Below are 19,942 nucleotides of genomic sequence, written 5' to 3' on the forward strand. Positions count from 1 at the left end.
TCATAAGTGTGTATGTACCAAATAACAGATATGAAATATATGAAACAAAAATTGACAGAAGAGAGGGCAAATTAGACCATCCCACAAGTTTATTTGGGGATTTTAGCACTCCCACCTCGGCAATTGATGTGACAATTAGACATCAAATCAGTAAATATAGAGAACATCTGCCTGATATTATCAGCCACCTTAACTTCATTGAAACTGATCGCTCATTATACCCAACAACCGCAGAAGATAAATCTTTTTACAAAGGCACATTGGTACATTCACCAGACTACACGCTGGATCAAATGAATCTCAACAAACGTAAAGAGATTGAAAATTTCCATAATAAATTCTCCGACTACAGAGGAATTATATTAGAAATTAATAGCAATAATATATCTCCAAATGTTGGGAAAATCAACATCCACCTCTAAAACAGCCCACGGGTCAAAGAAGAAATCATAAAGGTGCTCAGAGCTGTATAATAATAAGAGCACAATTTGGCAAAACCAGTGAGAGGCAGCTAAGGAAGTGATTAGAGGAATATTTATTGCTTTAAAGGTGTACATTAGGAAAGAAGGCATAAAGTCAATGCCCTAGTATTCCATTTGAAAAAGATAGAAAAAGAAGAGCCAAGTAAACCCAAAATAAGGAGAAGGAAGGAAATAATAGAAGGCAGAAATCAATTACTTAGAAAAATTATAGAGACAATTAACAAAGCCGGTTATACCTTTTAAAAAAGGAACAAAATTGGTAAACCCCTAGCAAGACTAATCAAAAAAAGGGAAAGAACCACAATAACCAATATCAGAAACAAAAGAAGGGATAGCATTACAGATCAAACAGACATTAAAAAGATAAGGTGAGAATGTCGGCAACAACTTTATTTCAATAATTTGGGCAACTTAGATAAATTTGACAAATTTGTTTGGAAGGAAAAAGCAACTTTTCAAAACTGATACTGGACCAAATATAAAATGAGTATCTGTATATCTTACAAACAAATTTGTTATCGAAATCTTTCCTACAAAGTAAACAAACTACTACCACCACCAATTCCCCGCCCAGGTAATTACACGGGTAAGTTCTAGCTAATTTTTAAGGAAGAAGAAAAATCATCAATCTTACAGAAACACTTTCAGAAAACAAAGGCGGCGGGAACAATTTGCAACTCATTTTACCAGGCTAGGCTAAACCTGGTTCTACACCTTGACAAAAAACTGTTTAAAAAACCCCAAACAAGGAAATTACAAAAACGATTTCTCCTGAACAGAGCACCCCAAATCCCTAAGTATTAGCCAGTCAAAGGGACAATATAGAGAAAGAAAACGGTTCTTATGGTCTCTTCACACAGGAGGGGCAGGGATGTTGGGTGACTTTGGAAGGCCCCCGGGTTGGTTAGGGAACCCCGCCTTCGCCCGATTCAAAGTCCACACTGCCCAAGGCAATCGCTGCCCAGCTGGCAAGGGCGGCTTTACGGCGTGGCGTGTAAGGAGCTGCCACGAGGCTCCCGCTGGGGACTGCGGCCTGTGTTCGCCGTGCATATTCCAGGCGTGATGAGGGCAGCCTGTGAGCGCAGGCTGGGGACAAGAGTCAAGACCCCGGCATCTGGGGTCCCCCATCTCCAACTTGCAACAATGTGCTCTCCTTCTGAAAATCGACTCCCCGCAGCCTCGTGGCTAGGCCATTGGGTTGGTGGAGGGCCAATCAACGTGCCTGTTGCTCCTGCAGGTGCCCAGCTTTGCCAGGCAGGCCCTTACCACGCAGGTCCTGTTGCCCAGGCAACACTGGCGTCTCCTCACGTGCTCTCCAGATCCAACCATTTGCCCCCCTGGGTAGACGCTTCTAGAACTTTCTCCCTCATTTGCCTGGGATTTCTGGGAGAACCCGGAAGCTCACATAGCCTGGGCTCAGAGCCGGCGTTGCGTTCTCCTGGCTCTGCTGAGCGGGACTCCGGAGGCGACCGCGCACCGGGCAGGCGGACGAGTGCGCTGAGCACAAGTCGGCAGGCAGGCAAGGGCTTCGCTCCGTGGAACCCCAGATTCCCCGCGGGAGCCCTGGGGCGGGGGGCGCCAGAGGGGCTCCCGGCTGCAGAGCCGAGGTGGGGGCGCCAGAAGGGGCTCCCAACCGGGCCCTCATATGCGGGGGAGTGGGGAGCTCTCGGCTGCAGGGGACGGGGTAGGGGATGGCTGCGCGTCGCGGGGGAGGGGGGGGGGAGGCTCCCCGCCCCACGGATGCAGGTGAAGGAGAGAGGGGCTTCAGCCCCTCCACTCGGATCGGAGGTCTTCCTCCAAGGCAAATAGTGGTCTCCGGGCCGCGGGCCGCGAGAGTAGGGGTGCAGGGAGCGACTCCAGCTGCCGTTGCGGGTTGTGGACCGGGGCTCAGAGCTCAAGCAGAGGGAGGGGCGGGGCCCCGGCGCGAACACCCCTCTCTCCCTTTGGCATTCGCAGGCGGCGGAGACCGATCCGATCGCGCCCGGCTCAGCCCAGATCCGGGGCCATGGCGCAGGCGATGCTGCGGGATTGGTGCAGGTGGATGGGCGTGAACGCGCAGCGCTCGCTGCTGATCCTGGGCGTCCCGGAGGACTGCGAGGAGGAGGACTTCCAGGAGGCCGTGCACGCAGCCCTGGGGCCCCTGGGCAGGTACCGAGTGCTCGGCCACGTCTTCAATAGGCAGCTCGGGGCCAGGGGCGCCTTGATCGAATTCGCTGAGGACTTGAACGGACGTTTGATCCCGCGGAAAATACCGGGCAAGGGGGGACCCTGGGCTGTCATCTACCTGCTCCAGGTCCCTCACGGCGAGTTACAGGGAGCACTCACTCACCCACTTCAGTCCCAGGGGCAAGCAGTTGCTGGAGCTGCAGGTGTGGCAGGAGCTGCAGGTGTGGCAGGAACCAGAGGTCAGGCAGGAATTGGCAGTGAGGTGGGAGCTGAGGTTGTATTAGGGGCTGCAGGTGAGGCAGGAGGTGCAGGTGAGGCAGGAGGTGCAGGTGAGGCAGCAGCCACAGTTTTGATAATTGCAGATGGGGCAGGTTCTGCAGGTGGGGCAATGGCAGGTGGGGCAGGTGAGGCAGGTGAGGCGATTGTAGATGGGACAGGTGCTGCAGATGTACCAGGTGCTGCAGGTGGGGCAGGTGAGGCAGGTGTGGCAATTGTAGATGTGACAGGTGAGGCAGGTTCTGCAGGTGAGGCGGAAGCTACAGGTGTGGCAATTGCAGATGTGGTAGGAGCCCCAGGTGAGGCCAGAGCCCCAGGTGAGGCCAGAGCCAAATATGTGACAAGAGCAGATGTGACAGGAACTGCAAGTGAGGCAGGAGCTGCAGATGTGGCATTGGCAGATGTGGCAGGAGCAGCAAATGAGGCAGGCGCTGAAGGCGAGGCAGGAGTTACAGGTGGGGCAATTGCAGGTGTGGCAGGAACCGCAGGTGGGGCAATTGCAGGTGCGGGAGGAGCTGCAGGTGCTGGAGAAGCTGCAGGTGCAGCCAGAGCTGCAGGTGTGATAATTGCAGATGTGGCAGAAGCTGCGAATGAGGCAGGAGCAGCAGGGGAGGCTGGGGCCGCAGGGGAGGCTGGGGCCGCAGGGGAGGCTGGCGCCGCAGGGGAGGCTGGCGCCGCAGGGGAGGCTGGCGGCTGGGCTGAGCGATGGAGGCGGGCCCTGCATCCTCTGCTGGAAAGCATGACCTACCAGGAGCTGAGACGCTTTTCCGGGAGGCCAGAGCCGGGCCACGGGGAGGAGTCCTTCGAGGGCTGGCTGGACCACGCCAAGGACATGCTGAACCTGTGGCGCCACGTCTCGGAGCGGGAGAGGCGGCGGCGGCTGGTGGAGAGCTTGAGCGGGCCTGCGCTGGATCTCACGGGCGGCCTCCTGGCGGAGAACCCCGAGCTCAGTGCGCACGACTGCCTGGGCGCCTTAGCGCAGGTGTTTGGGAACAAGGACACGCGCATGACGGCGCGGCTCAAGTTCCTCACCTGCTGCCAGCGGCCCCAGGAGAGCCTCTTTGCCTACGTGATGCGCCTGGAGGGCCTGCTGCAGGCGGCCATGGAGAAGGGGGCCATCCACCCTGCCATCGCCGACCAGGTGCGCGCCCGGCAGGTGCTGATGCGAGCCCGGCCCAGCGCGACGCTGCAGAGCAAGCTGCAGAGGCTGCGGGTGGAGAGGAGGCCCCCTGGCTTCGTGGGGCTGCTCCGGCTCGTGCGCGAGGCCGAGGCCTGGGAGGCCACCCTGGCGAGGAGCGAGCGGGGCCGCCGGGGAGAAGGGCCCCAGGGTGCCGGGGGAGCCCCGGGTACCGGCCAGCCTGTCGCTGCCCTGGGAGAGGATGCAGGGGCTGCCCCGGGAGAGGCTGCAGGGGCTGCCCCGGGAGAGGCTGCCAGTGCTGCCCCTAGAGCTGGCCCTGCCACCAAGGCCGCCGCTGCCACTGAGGCCACTGCTGCCACTCAGGAGGATGGAAATGCCCCTGCCCTTGTGCGCACCGGTCAGGCAGGGCCCGCAGAGGCCCCTGGTGTCAGCGGGGACCCTGGCCCGCCCCCACTGGGCAGTGCTCCTGGGGCCGGCCCAGGAGGTCCTGGCCGTGGACCCGAGCACCTTGCCCCAGCAGGAGCCCAGGGGGCCGAGGATCCCCCTGGAGAGGAGGCGGGAAACGTGGGCGGGGCTGGGGAGGTGAGCGGCCCCATGTCCCCCTTGGGCAAGTAGGCCCTGATGGCCCAGGGCCCCCGGGTCCCCCACCTCCCCCCAGGGGCCCCAGCCACCACCCTCAGCCCATCCGAGGGGCCCAGATGACCACGTTCCCCACTGAATCCAGAGAGGGGCTGCCCCCCCTTGCGGCCCCTCCAAGCAGCCCCCGTCCCACCCACTGGGCAGCCTGCCTGGAAGCCCTCCTGAGCAGCCAGCCCCCCACCCTCACCCCCACCCCGGCCCGGACCAAGGGCACTTCCGCACGTCTGCCACCCGCACCCCAGTGGACTGTCACCCCGAGTCAAGCCAGCTCCTACCCCCACCAGCGTCCCTGTGGGGGGCTCAGCCCTGCTCTCCCGGGTGCCTGCAGGCGGCTGGAGTCCTCGATTGTGGAGACGTGTGTGTCCTCTGAGCAGCTGTTCCCGGAGTCCCAGAAGACAGCGGGAAGGATGGGCGAGGGGCTGGCTGAGTCCCCCTCCTGAGCGGGAAGGAAGGACAGACCGGGTCCAGGGCTGCGGGAAGCTCCACGGGGACTGTGCTTAAATTCCACCCCGTTGTCACTTGTGACTCAGTTTCCTCAACGTGGTGATGTTCTCTGCTGTGCTTCCCAGCGTGCCTGTGATGTCCCGTGGCTGTGCATGTAGCCAGGGACCCTTGTCTCCATGGGAGGCACGTCCCGGGGCCCTTGGGAAGGGAGAAGGTGCCTGGAGGCCGCGAAGTGGGGGGCGGCTGAAGCCCCCGTTGGCAACCCTGGGGGGAGGGGATGCGCCGGGACCTGTGGCCAGTAGTGGCAGTTCCAAGTTCTGTGTTGTAATTCCTTCTAAATGGTTCCAGAAAATGTTTCTCTTCAATAAAGTTCATTGAGTGTGTCAGCCGAGCCTCGCTTCTGCTGTGGGAAGTGGAGGGCGGCTCTGCTGGGGAAGGGGTGGGGGCCGTGGGTGTGGAGGGGCAGGGTGGTGAGGGGCTGTGGGGTGTCATAGGCGGAGGGAGCTGGACGGAGCTGGTGGGTGGGGGTGATGGCCCTGGGAGCCTCCCTGAAAGAAGTGGGCAAGACGAGGAGGGGAGAGCGAGGGCCGGTGGGCAGCAGCCAGAGGGGCTAGGAGCAGCCCCTGCGCCGTGCGGTCAGGGCGTCCAGGTGAGGTCAGAGGCACCTCGTGCTCAAGTGCCCCCGTCGTGCCCCCTGCAAGCTGCTGGGGCTATTTGGGGCTCCGGGTGTGGGCGAGAGGCTCCCAGTTCCCGGCTGGCGGGGTGGCAGAGTCTCGGGGTGGAGGGGAGGGTGTGGGGCAAGGCTGTCCTCCATCATGAGTCCTGCACGGACCAGCTGCTCCCCAGGCCGGGACAGCCCCTCCCGCTCCCCCACCCCTATCCGGCTCTGAGGAGCCACCTCCCAGGCCTCGGGGACAGCTGGAGGCGGGCGGGGAGGTGCAGGCTGCTGGCAGGGACCCCATTCCCAGCGGCCAGGCCCTGTGTCCTGGCAGCACCCGCTGGGCCCTTGGTGCCACCCACAGAGGGCACCAGCCTGGGGTGGAGGATGCCGCCGACTTCGGAGGTCCCCGCCTGGGCCTGTGGCTGGGGGTGTCCCTGGAGGGTCGCGCTCGGGTGAGGAGCGGGGACACGTCGCCACCTTCATCCTCTCGCCCCTCTGCTCTCAGCCCGGGGCCCCCACCCCGCGGGGAAGGGGGACAGAGCCTCTGGGAGGTGGATGCCAGCGGCAGGGCCCCTTCCTGCAGAGGCGGGTGGGGGCAGGAGTGTGACCTGCAAATGCCCAGCGACCCTCGGGCTGTGCTTTGTCGGTGCCCACGGGCGTCCCGCTCTGTTTGTGAAGATTGAGCCCTGGACCCCCCAGGCCACCGAGGACACACACTGTCCCCAAAGCAGCAGCCCCGAGCCAGGCGCGGAACTCAGAGGCCACCTGCCCCAGCCGCAGGGGCCGCCCGGGGCTGGGGTCGAACTGTTCTCCCTAAGCAGGTGTGACTGCGTGTATGAGGCCTTGAGTGTGTGGCTGTGGGAGAATGCAGGAAAGAGTGTGTGCGCGAATAAATGTGTGCGAATGTGATGAGTGACAGTGTGAGTGTGAGCATGTGTGAGTGTATGAGTGAACGTGTGTGTGCCAGTGAATGTGGTGTGACTGTGTGAGTGTGAATGTGCCCATTTGTGTACGGGTGTGAATGTGTGAGTGGGTGAGTGAATACAGAGGGTGTACGGATGAATGAGTTTGGGGGTGTGTGATGTGTGAGTGTGTGAGTGTGTACACGGTAACATGTACATGTGAATGTGTGTGTGACTGTGGTGTGTGTGTGAGAATGCGTGTGAGTGTGTGTGTGGGCTGGTTGGTGGATCTTTTATTCCTTGAAGGCCTCAAGCCAGGGTGTGGGGAGGGTGACGCCGAGGGCCAGGCTGCCCCCACCCAATGCAGGGAGCTTCTGAGGCCCCAGCCGTGGGCCCTGCAGCTCAGCCTATTGCCCCAACCCCACCGTGGGCCTTGCTGGGCCTGGGGACACAAGTGCTGTCCCGGCTCCCAGTGACGCAGATGCCCTGAGGAGCCCTGGGGCACCTGGCTCTGCTGAACACAACGCCCTCACCTCCTTCCCAAGCGGCAGACCTGGGCGTCCTGGCCCACGCCCACCTGCTCGCTGCACAGGGCTGACCTCCGTGCCCCGTACCCTCCACGCTGCTTTCCATGGCGCTGGCAGCAGCGGCTCCTGCCACTCCACCCCTGCACCTGGCGGCCAGTCCCGTGGGGGCACTATCAGAGCCAAGACTCCACCTGGCCAAAAAAGGGAGAGCAGAAGCCTTGCGCTCACGGCTCTCAGCACCCCAAAGAGGCGGAAGTGTTTGGAATTGGGAGAAGAGTGAGCCCTTTCCTAAAAATCTTACTCTGTGTCAGGCACCGGGCTGAACAGTGTGGCCCACGTTCTCCCAGAGGGGCCTGTGGGCGCCGGGCCTGGTCCCCATCTCCGTTCTCCAATGAGGACACCAGACGCTGGAAAGTTCCGGGACTTGCCCAAGGTCACACAGTGGTGGAGGTGCTGGGATTCCAGTTCGGGCCCCAGAAGCACAGACAAGGACACGACTCGCCTTGGTGACAGCCCTGGAAGCACCGTCGGGGACATGGTGACAGCCCTGGAGCTGGGTGTATGTCAGGGAATCCCCCCTTCCCCAGGAGTCAAGCTCCCTGGTGGCTCAGAAGGGAGACTGGAAGGGCCCCCATAGTTGGGGGGAGCTGCGGGGGTGGGGGCGGGCAGCCCAGGGCGTGTGGCTGCACAGGAGGGCGGGGGCTCAGTTGAGCAGAGGCCTGTGACCACCTTATCCCCGAGCCTATGAGATCCTGCCCCGGGGGGGGGTGTCCCCGGTCCACCGTCCCTGGGGGGAGGCCTGGGGAAGGCCGCTGACAGGAGGCGGAGCCCAGGGGTGGGCAGGGCCAGCCACTGGCCGCACCTGCCTCCCAGACCCAGGCGCACCTGGCGGCCTGTGGACCGCAGCCCCGCCTCCTGCCAACCGCGCCACGTGGTCGGCATCAAGGAGCTCCCATCCCCTAGGGCAAGCACATCTCCTGTTGAGGTCCTCACACTTGCCAGGTGACGGCCCCCAGCACAGCCCCCCCACCCATCCGAGACTAGGAGGGCCAGCTGGGACAGCTGGGAGCCGGGGCCCCGCAGCCTCAGGCCATGTCTCCAAGTTTCCAAGAGTTCTGGAAGGAATTTTGGCTCTGAGTGGCTGCCCCGGGGCTAGCTTATGCACACCCACCCCCTGGGGTGTGGGGAGACAGAGGCTTCCATTTCTCTCTTCTTCCAGTTCTGGGGGCGGGAGTGGGTGGTGCTCACCACCGTCCTAGCCGTTCTAGCTGAGCGGGCAGTTCCCCACCGTCCCGCTCAGCTGCAGCTGCATCTGGGCAAGGCGCCCTTGCAGGCTGCCCCTAGCCCCACAGGGCCCGTGGGCCCCTCCTTGTGTCGGGGGTGGGGGGCTCGGGGTGTCCAGGACCAGCAGGCAGTGGGAGCAGGGCCTCTCCAGGAAGCCACAGAGGACCGAGCTCCGCCCAGCAGCCACCTCCCGCCGCCTGTGGGAGGGATCATCGCCCTCCTCACCTAGACCAGCTTCCTCGCACCTCTGCCTTCATCCTCCCCAGCCCCTTCCTCCAGGACCCTCGCTCTGCACACAGGCGCCCACGCGTTCCCTCTCTGTCTTAGCGGCACCCATCAACTGGGTGATGTGAGGTGAGGCTAGCGTGGAGCCAGCAGGGGAGAAACACTCCTCAGTGAAATAGAGGGTGTCAATTGTCATCCCCAGGGCAATTGCTAAGAAATTTACTAAAAAAAAATGAAAGTAAAAGAAACGACAAAGGAATTAAAATGGTAGACTAGAAAATATCTAACCCAAAAGAAATCATAATGGAGTAATAGTGGAACTAAAAGACATAAGACATGTATCAAACAGATAGCAAAATGGCAGGCATAATTCCTGCCTGATACTGATACTTTAAGTAGAAATGACAAACACTCCAGTTATTATAATTACTATAAAAGGCAGAAATGGACAGAATGGATCAAATAACATGATCCAACCACAATATGTCTGTAAGAGACATATTTAGAACAAAAAACACAATAGGTTGGCAGTTAATGGATGGAAAAGGATATACCGTACAAAGAGTGACTGAATGAGAGCTGGAGTGGCAATATAAATATCAGACAAAATACACAAGTTGTTACTAGAGACACAGAAGGACATTTTAGAATAACAGGGTCAGCTCATCATGAAGACATAGCAATTATAAATCTATACTCAACCTAACAACAGAGCCCCCAAAACATGAAGAAAAAATATCAAAACTGAAGGAAGAAATAGGCAATTCAAGAGTAATAGTGTGAGACTTCAATATGTCACTTTTAATAGCATGTCACTAGAACAACTAGAGAAAAGATCAGCAAGGACATAGAAAGCTCAAACAACACTACAAACCAATTAGGGCTCATAGACATATATAGAAATTCCATCAACAACAATATAATACACTTTCTTTTCAAATGCACATTGAACATTCTCTAGTATAGACTACATGTTAGGTCATAAAACAAGCCTCAATAAAGTCAAAAGGGTTGAAATCATGCACAGTAGGTAATGAATTATAATTAAAAGGCAATATCAGAAGTAAATGTGAGAGGAATTCATAAATATATGAAAATTAAAAACCAACTCCCACAAAACCAACCGGTCGAAGAAATGAGAGGGAAATTAGAAAATACTTTGAGATGAGTGAAAGCAAAAGCATAACCAATATTTAAGGGATGCAATGACAGTCATGGTTAGAAATTTACAATTATCAATGCTTACATTTTAAAAAGATAAACATCGCAAATCAATAACCTAATGTTATGCCTTAAGATATTAGAAAAAGATATCAAACCAAATGCAAACCTAGCAGAAGGTTAGAATGGATATAAATGAAACAGAAAGTAGAAAAACAGAGAAAATGAATGGAACCAAAAGCAGGTTCTTTGAAAAGTTCAACAAAATTGACATTTAGCTAGACTGACCAAGAAAAAAAGAAAGAAGAGTCAAATGACCAAAATCAGAAATGAAAGGTGGGTCATTATTACCAACCTACCAGAAATAAAAAGGGTTATAAAGGAATACTATGAACAGTCAGTCATATGCGAACAAATTAGCTCATCTAGTTGAAGTGGACAAACTTCTAGAAGTCACAATCTACTAAAACTGACTCAATAAGAAATTGAAAATCTTGAAAGACGCATCATAAGAGATTGAATTAGTAGTCAAATACCACAACAAAGCAAAGCCCCAGACCAAATGGCTTAACTTGTGAATTCCACCAAACATTTAAAGAGGAATTAGCATTAATTCTCACAAACTCATCCAAATACTAGAAGAGGAGGGACCATTTCTCAACTCATTCTATGAGGCCGTTATTACTCTGGTACCAAACCAGAGAAAGATAATACAAGAGAAGAAAACTACGGACCCAAATCCGTTATGAATATAGACACAAGAATCCTCAACAAAATACTAGGAAATGGCATTTGGCAGCATATAAAAAGAATTGCACACCATGACCAAGAATGCAATGCACTGTATTAATAGAAATAGGGGGGAGAGGAAGGTTGTGAGCTGAGGCCGACATGGATGAAATCTATGATAAAGAGGAGATAAGTAGTTGTGCAGGGAAGGGATAAGATGGGGGCATAGGGATATTATTGGGGCTTTGCAGACTTGGGGGGGCTGGAGTTGGGAGAATGGGGCAGATGGTCCATGGAATTTGGGGGAGGGTTGGGGAGGAACAAGTGAACACGGGAGATTGTCAGGTATGTGATTGAAACTATAATGTTGAAAAAATTCTTTAGAAAATATAATAAGGAAGGGTTACTGGTTTAAGGTGTTTGATGGGGGCATCTGGCACAGGGTGCACCTTGGGCAGGCTTCTGGGTGTGCTCATCACATCACAGTGTGTTATATCAGTGGGTGGAGACCCTTACAATGAGTGGGAAGGTGTTGTACCCCCATGCTGGGGAGGCCTGATGTTCTCAAACAGAGGGAAGGGTGTCTCTCGAGAGCATGGGTGGCTCCCAATGGGGGAGGACAGACGAGTGTGTCAAGCCCTCAGCATTGTTGTAGATATCTATGAATCTTGTCCTTCAAGCAGTGAAGCTTGGTGGTCACTGTGGGCCCTGAGGGGAGGGAGAGAGAGGAATAGAACAGATGGAAGAGGGGGTAACTGGGGGGCAATGGAAGAATGCAGTAATGGATACAGGCCATGTTAAATATCAAATTTATAAAGGCGTATAGTCTAAAATGTAAACCGTAATGGACTTCTTCTTAAAGGCCGGCCATTGCTAGAGGACAGAGGACAGGGAGAGAGCATGTCATCAGTCCCATCAGAAAGAGCCAGGCGTGCCGTGTTGTCACTTCTGCGTGGGGCGCCCTGACTGCAGAGAGGGCGAAAGTGAGAGGCCAGGCTGGAGAAGCAGACAGAGACTGACAACGATGGGTTTTTCCACAGCAGAGGGGTCTCTTTAAACACGTGATGGAAGAACGTTCGGTGGGAAAAGATGAGGGGGTGGGGGGTGTGTTTTATTTTCCCGGCTGCTCAAGCAGATACCGTGCAGTGGGACTGCTTAAACAGTGGGAATTTATGGCTCATGGTTTTGAGGCTAGGAGAAGTCCAAACTCAAGGTCTCATCAAGGCCGTGCTTTCTTCCCCAAGCCTGGTGTCTGCGGCTGGCTGCCAGGGCTCCTTGGTCCTTGGCTCTTCTGGCCCATGGCAGCCTCTCCCGGCTTCTCTTCTGGGTTACGCTGCCCTCTAGCTTCTGGCTATTGCCTCTGGCTTTCTGTCTCTCTCTGTGACCCTCCCTGTAACACCTTCCATAATAGGATTGAGACCAATCCGGACTCAGCTGGGCCTCGCCTTAACTGAATTCATCTCATTGGAAGGTTCTGTAGCCGAGAGGTCACACCCACAGGACTGCACCGAGTCGAAGAACGTTTTTTTCTCTGGTACCTGATTCCAAACCACCACTGGTGGCCTGCATCAGGATGAGGTCGCCAGCTCCAGCTGTTGCCAGGGAAACGGCTCCAGTTACAGCCAGAAAACCATTTGGAAGGACTGAGGGTTTTTGAGACTAGAACAGAAAATCAGCCTCTGGTCACTGAAAAATACCGTCTCAGAAGACAGTATTCCCAGAGACTCAGGGTTGCCCTCGGTGAAGGCAGGATTTAGGCGCCTGTGACCTGTGCCACCTGAGGTCACGCCTGGGCTTAGAGGGGACTTGGCAGATGTACTTAAGGTGATGAATCAACTGCCTTAAAATAGGGAGGTTCTCCTGGCCAGCTAACAGGGAGGTGAAGAAGGTCAACCACCACACCAGGGAGCCCAGAGGGCCTACAACTCCAAGCACGAGAATTGCATCCATCATCCAGGTGGAATCTAAGCCCCCTCTCGATATAGAGGTGGAGTGGACATCACCATCCCAGGGTCCACAGGATAGAGAAATAGAGTATGGATTAGAGTGGACTTCCTGATATTCTACTATGGAACTACTGTGATTAGTAATGGAAGAAAATGTATCATTAATGCAGAGAAAGTGGCCATGGTAGCTGCTGAGGGTAGGGAGAGGGAAGAAGAGATGTGATGTGGGGGCATTTTCAGGACTTGCAGTTGTCCTGGGTGGTACTGCAGGGACAGATGCTGAACATTGTATGTCCTGCCGTGGCCCACTGGGGGAGAGTGTAAACTACAAGGTAAACCACCATCCATGTGGTACAGCAGTGCTCCAAAATGTATTCACCAAATACAATGAATGAGCCATGATGATGAAAGAGGTTGTTGATATGGGAGGAGTGGGGTGACAGGGGTATACGAGGACCTCATATTTTTTGAATGTAACATTAAAAAAAAATAAGGAAAAAAAAGCAGGGAGGTTCTCTTGGATTTTCTGGGTGGGCCCAGTGCGGTCACACAAGCCCATCAAAGCGGAGCTTTCTCGGCGCAGTGGCAGAGGGGGAAGTGGGAGAGATTGGAGGCGCGAGAAGGACTTGCCAGAAGGTGGACAAGGGGTGCGGGTGGCAGAGCGGCCCCCTGCTGATGGCCAGTGGGGAATGGGCACCTCAGACCTACAGCCCAGTGGAACTGGATTCTGCCCACAACCCGAGTGAGTCTGGATGGCTGAGCCCCCGGGCGGCACCCGGGTGGCAGCTGGTGAGCAGTGCCTGGACGCCTGGCCTAGGGAAACTGAACTCATGCATCGGTGTTGTTTAAGGTTCTGAATTTGTGGCGATTTGTCCCAAAAGGCGGGATTTGGTAGGTGGCATGGTGCTTCCCCTTCTTCATCACTGTCGAGGTCCCGAGGGATGGCGGGTGCCCGGCTCTGTGGCCATCTGTGTTTTTTGCCTGGTTTTGGTTTTCTTTACAAGCCCCATTTCCTGAATTTACTATCCAGCGTTGTTCCCAGTCCCAAGTCTGGGAAGAGCTGAAACTTTTAGAAGACTCTACTTTTTCTTCTTCTTTTTCCTCCCTCCTCCGTACCCCCATATCTTCTTGACATTCAGTACAAGGGTCTTGGAAGTGATTCTAAAAGTTGCAGTTCCAGATGATTCTCTGCACTGACTTCATCAGTGCTGGGCTGCCTTAAAAGAACACAAAAACACATCCCCACTCCAGTAGACCTTCTCCAGCTTCTGTGAGGTCCAGCAAGGAACTTAAAGGCAAGTGACATTCTCATGTACCTGGTGACATAAACGAGAAAATGTAGAAGCTTTAGGTTTTTCTTAGAAACCTTTAGCTCTTTATTACCAGGCACTGAAAGATGGAATTGGCTTCCTTGATTTAAGGCTGACAATTTTTAACCCAAACTCTTTTTCCTTTAAAATTTCTATGTGTCACTGCCCGCTTCTATATCTCAGGCAGTTTTTGAGGTCAATCCCTCAAACTTCCTCATTTGTATTCCATTTACAGACCGTCCCCTGTGAAAACAAAGAGAATTGTAAAAGTTAAGGCATAAAAATTGCTAGTATAGATATTTGATGTTTTGTGTACATTAAAAAAAAACACACACATATATATATACCTTGCTTGCTCTCTTTAAATTTGTATTCTGTGGTACCTGTACCATCATTATGGAAAAAGTATATATATATATATTTTATATATATATATATTTTAATATATCTTAAAGATTTATCTATTTATTTATTTCTCTCCCCTTCCCCCCCAACCCCGGTTGTCTGTTCTCTGTGTCTATTTGCTGCGTCTTCTTTGTCCGCCTCTATTGTTGTCAGTAGCATGGGAATCTGTGTTTCTTTTTGTTGTGTCATCTGTTGGGTCAGTTCTCCATGTGTGCAGCACCATTCCTGGGCAGGCTGCACTTTCTTTTGCGCTGGGCGGCTCTCCTTACGGGGTGCACTCCTTGTGCGTTGGGCTCCCCTATGCGGGGGACACCCCTGCGTGGCAGGGCACTCCTTGCGTGCATCAGCACTGTGCATGGGCCAGCTCCACATGGGTCAAGGAGGCCCAGGGTTTGAACTGCGGACCTCCCATGTAGTAGACGGATGCCCTAACCACTGGGCCAAGTCTGCCGCCTCAAAAAAGTATATATTATATTGTCATCTTTAAAAGGGTATCTTTTACCCTTTCAATGTACCATTAGAGTCTTTTCTTAATTCCATTTGGAGTATCAAATTCACCAGTATTTGCCAATTCTTTAATACCAACAGTTCTGAAACTTTTCGGTCTTGAGACCCCTTTGTACTTCTTTAAAAAATATTTTTTTATTTATTTTAAGAAGATACTTAGATTGTATAAAATGTTACATAAAAATTAGAAGGGATTCCCATACGCCCCACTCTACACACCTCCCACCCTTCCCCACATTAACAACCTCTTTCATTAGTGTGGTACATTCATTGCAATTAACGAGCACATTTTGGAACATTGCCACTAAGCATGGATTATAGTTTACATTGTAGTTTACACCCTTTCCCTCCCACACAATTCTGTAGGTTATGGTCGTATATACAATGACCTGTACCTGTCGTTGCAATGTCACAGAGGACAACTCCAAGTCCTGAAATTGCCCCTGTATTATACCTCTTTGTCTTTCTCCCTGACTTCAGCACCTCCAGTGGCAATTGTTTCCACATCAATGATATAATTTCTTCTGTTGCTAGAATCACAATACGTCTATAGTAGAATACCAGAAAGTCCACTCTAATCCATATTTTATTCCTCAGTTCCTCAATTCTGGGATGGTTTTGCCCACTCCTTCTCTAATTGAGGGGGGATTTCAGTCCCATCCAGGTGCGCAGTTAGGTCTTTGATTTTATCTCTTCTTTTTTGCTATGTGCATTTATGGCTATGAATTTCCCTCTCAGTACAGCTTTTGCTGTATCCCTTAGGTTTTGACATGTTGTGTTGTCATTTTCATTTGTTTCAAGGTAGCTACTGATTTCTTTTGAAATTTCCTCCTTGATCCGCTGTTTGTCTAAAAATGTGTTGTTTAACTTTCATATCTTTGTGCCTAATCTGGTTCTCTGGCCCTTACTGATTTCCAGCTTCATTCCATTGTGGTCAGAGAAATTGCTTTGTATAATTTCAATCTTCCTGAGTTCATCGAGAATTTTCCTGTGGCCTAGAATGTGGTCTATCTTGAAAAATCATCCATGTGCACTTAAGCAGAGTGTCTATTAGGTCCAGATCCTCTAATGTATTATTCAAAGCCTTTGTCTCTTTGTTGATTCTCTGTCAAGATGTTCTGTTTAATGGTGATAATGGTGTATTAAAGTCACCCACTATAATAGTAGAGTCATGTATTTCTCCACTTAATTTTTCCAGTGTTTGCCTCATGTATTTTGAGGTGCCCTGGTTAGGTACATAAGTGTTTATGATGCTCTTTCTTCTTGAAAGATTATCCCTTTCACTGATCTGTAGTATCTGTCTTTGACTCTTATGATAGTTTTGCATTTAAAGTCTATTTTGTCTGATATTAGTATGGCTACTCCTACCCTTTGGTTATTGTTTGCTTGTAAGATTGTTTTCCAGCCATTCACTTTCAGTCTCCTTGAATCCCTGGGTCTAAGATGGCTTTCTTGTATACAGCATATAAGAGGATCATATTTTCTTATGCATTCTGCCAATCTCTGTCCTTTGATTGGAGAGTTTAATCCATTAACATTCAGTGTTAGTACTGTCGAGGAATTACTTACATTAGCCATATATCCTTTGGGTTTATGTATGTCATATATTGTTTTTATTTCTCTTTTTGTTTTTGTTTTTTTAATTTTTCTTACACTCTCCTCCAACTCTCTCCTGTTTTTTCTTTTTAACCTGCAGAACTCCCTTTAGTGTTTCTTGAAGGGCAGGCTTCTTATCGGCATACTCTCTTAATTTCTCTTTATCTGTGAATATTTTGAACTCTCTCTCATTTTTGAATGCCAGCTTTGCTGGATAGGAAATTCTTGGTTTGAAGTTTTTTCTTTTAGTACCTTAACTATGTCACACCACTGCCTTCTTACTTCCATGGTTTCAGATGAGAAATCAGCACTTAATCTTATTGAGCTTCTCTTGGATGTGATGGTTCTCTTTTCTCTCGCTGCTTTCAGTATTTTCTCTTTGTCTTGAGCATTGGACAGTTTGGCAGGAATATGCCTTGGAGGAGGCCTGTTGGGATCTATACTCTTTGGGATGCACTGGGCTTCCTGGGCATGTACATCCATCTCCCTCAATTGGGTTGAGGAGTTTTTCAGCCATTATTTCCTCCAACACTCCTTCTGTCCACTTTCCATTCTCCTCTCCATCTGGGATGCCTATAATGCTATGTTTGTGCACTTTGTGTTGTCGTTTAAATCCCTAAGTCCCTCCTGGATTTTTTCCCATCTTTTTATCTATCTGTTTTACTGTCTGTTTGATTTCACATGTACTGTCTTCACACATTGCTAATTCTTTCCTCTGCCTGTTCAAATCTGCTGTTATTTGCTGAGAGTGTATCTTTTGTTTCTTGGATTGTGCCATTCATCACCATCATATCTGTTATCTTTTTATGTATGTTTACAATTTCTTCAGTGTGTTCTCCCAGTGTCTTCTTAATATCCTTAATCTCTTCCTTCACTTCATTAAGTTGGTTCATGATATTTGCTTGGACATCTTTGATTAGTTGTTCAATGTTCTGCATCTCTTCCTTGCTTTTAGTTTGTTCATTGGACTGGGTCATGTCTTCCTGTTTCTTGGTATGGTTTATAATTTTTTGTTGCTGGATGGTCATCTTTTTTATCTTGATGGGTTTATTCAGTTGATTATCTTCTCTTTCTACTCTAGGGTTTTATTTAGTTGCTGTTTTTGTGTGTGTGTTAAGTTTTCTCTTTGACACTTTGTTCCTCTTATTCTGTTTCCTTGCTCTTGTCTATATTCCCTTGAAGGAAAAAGATTAGGGCCAGAGAAAGCCAAGGAGGTAAGAAAAGGAAAAGGAAAATAGTAATAATGATAGTAAAAGTTAGAAGAGAAACCATATAAGACCTAGGAAAATGAATATTTAACTCATGTAAGCAGTGTAGAGTAATAGGAATGAAAAAACTTGAGTACCTACAATGAAATGGGAAACTGAATAGAGACTTGATAGCTTTACTGAAAATATATAGAATGAATTAAAAGGCCAGAATGATGAGGAGAGAGGGAAAGAGAAGAGAAAGGAAATAAATTTAAAAAAGTTAGTAAAAGAAAGAAAACAATAGATGAGATAGAAATAAAAAACAGAGAAACTGAGGCCTAGCAAAGAGAGGTGGAATGTAAGAACAACAGAAAGTGGAAGATAGAACAATGAAGGAAGGAAAAGAGATAGCATTGGTAGACCAAATCAGTATACACAGGAAAGGGGAAATCAAGGAAGTAGAAACACAGCCAACAAGAAACAAGCCAGCAGCACCTACTTTTAAAAAAAGCATGGGGGGAAGGTTTAGAAAGAGGAATGAAACACAAGAAAACAAACAAACACGCAAGCAAACAGTCAAACAAAAACTAAGGGAAAACAGCCTTCCCGCTTAGGGCCCTGAGGAGCTTCTCAGGCTGCCTGTGTTTAGCAATCAATTGCCCTGCAGTTTTCCCTCTGCAGAGAAGTTTTGAAGCAGGTTTTAACGAGTAAACTAAGTTCAGTTTTAAAACAAAAGTAACGTTTTTTTTAATTAGGAAAAATAAGAGACCCAAGAGAAGTTGATACAAGAATAATGTCAATGTTTTTCCTGCCCTAAAGTATCAGCTGGATGTTTGATATCCTGGTGGATCACTACTCTAAGAGGAGCTGGAAATCAAAGTAGGGACTTCATATATTCAAGGAGGAAGCTCCTTCACTAAGCTACCCTTTCTTGTTGGGTGAGTTAGCTCTTTAGAAAGTTATCCAGTCATTTCCCTTGGGCAGGTTTGACTCTTTGCAGTAGGCTAGATTCCTGCCCCCTTCCTACTCTTACTGCTGTCTCTCGCAGGGCCACGGGAGCAATAGTCTGTGTGGGCAGTTCCTCCTCACCTCTCTAGGTCAGGTTGAGTTCCCTTTGAAATTCAACTGGGACCCTGGCGACTGAACTCCCTGAACTCCGCAGAAAAATGACTCTCATCCCTCTTGCAGACCACCCCCTCCTCCCTGGGGTTCCTAAATAGGCTCTTGGAAGCTTATTAAGTGCTTCCTACTTACTGCCCGCCTCCCTTAGGGGAGTGAAATTCGGATAGTTTTCAGCACTGGACCAGTCAATTGCCTGACTCCGCCCCCACCCAGGCCGAGTTTTCCTCACCCAGAGTGGTTAGGTATAGCAGGCTGCCTCAGCATATTTGTCTCTCCCCTCTTCCTAGTGCCACCTGGAGCTGGGTGATATGCTCCCCAAAGCTCAAAGGGGGTCCAGGCAACCAAAGCCATAGAAAGGAAACCTCTCTTCACCCTTCACCAGATCCCTCCCACTCTCGGAGAAGCTTCCTCCCACTGGGTGACTGGCAGGCTTTTTGCCTTGAGGGTGGGGTTTAGCTGTCCACAGTTTTCAGCCTCAAGGTCAAGAAACTCAGGGTTTTACCTTGAACAATTTATCTCTTTGTCCTGTTCTCTCCAGATTGATGCCCCGAAGCCTCCTGCTCTATGGGTTCCCAAAACAGCTCACTCAGGCAGGATCTTGCCCCCACTCAGCTGTTTTTTGCAACAGAGATGGTGAGTGCCCACTGAAACCGAGGCCATCTTGCCACCTCTCCCCTTTGCACTTTTAATATTTATTGAGTACCCCAAAGAGCTTTTATGTGAGTTATGTCGATAAATATTTATGGCATTAAAGTTAAAAACGAGAAAATTAATAAGTATCCATTTATTAAAGACAGTGTAATAGAACCATTGCAGGTTAACGTCAATAACACAATTTTACGGAAAAAAGTAGAGTTTATGAAACAAATGAAGTTTAGTGAGAAGAGTGGCAATATTTCTACCCTGAGGAATGAGGCTCATGAAAGGTGCTCCCAGGGCAGATCTAGAAAGGAGTGAGGTGAGTCGAGACTCTCTCGAGCATGGGTGGCTCTCCTTCTCTTGGTCCTTTCATCACGGTCGTGACTGTCATTCTGCGTGTCCCGTAGGCAGGCAGGGCAACTGTGCAGGAAGACTTCCCTGACGGCCATACCTGCTCAGGTGGCCCTGGGGTTCCATCAAGGACAGTGCTGGACTCTCATGAGCAAGACAGTTAGGGTGCCACTGGCATCTGGATCCTCAGACTGCCAGGGCTTCGACCCAGAACACCAGAATCAGAGTCTTGGGGCTTGGGC

General features: G+C 51.0%; 1 protein-coding gene across 1 annotated transcript; it reads left to right on the plus strand.

The window, feature by feature from the left end:
- Positions 1-2,440: 2,440 nt before the first annotated feature.
- LOC111761678 (paraneoplastic antigen Ma6E) lies at positions 2,441-5,531 on the plus strand. Its single transcript, XM_058292278.1, has one exon. It carries the CDS (start codon positions 2,488-2,490, stop codon positions 4,675-4,677), a length of 2,190 nt encoding a protein of 729 aa, XP_058148261.1. The 5' UTR covers positions 2,441-2,487; the 3' UTR covers positions 4,678-5,531.
- Positions 5,532-19,942: the final 14,411 nt, after the last annotated feature.

The sequence above is a fragment of the Dasypus novemcinctus genome, chromosome X (genome assembly GCF_030445035.2).
Source record: "Dasypus novemcinctus isolate mDasNov1 chromosome X, mDasNov1.1.hap2, whole genome shotgun sequence".
NCBI lineage: Eukaryota > Metazoa > Chordata > Mammalia > Cingulata > Dasypodidae > Dasypus > Dasypus novemcinctus.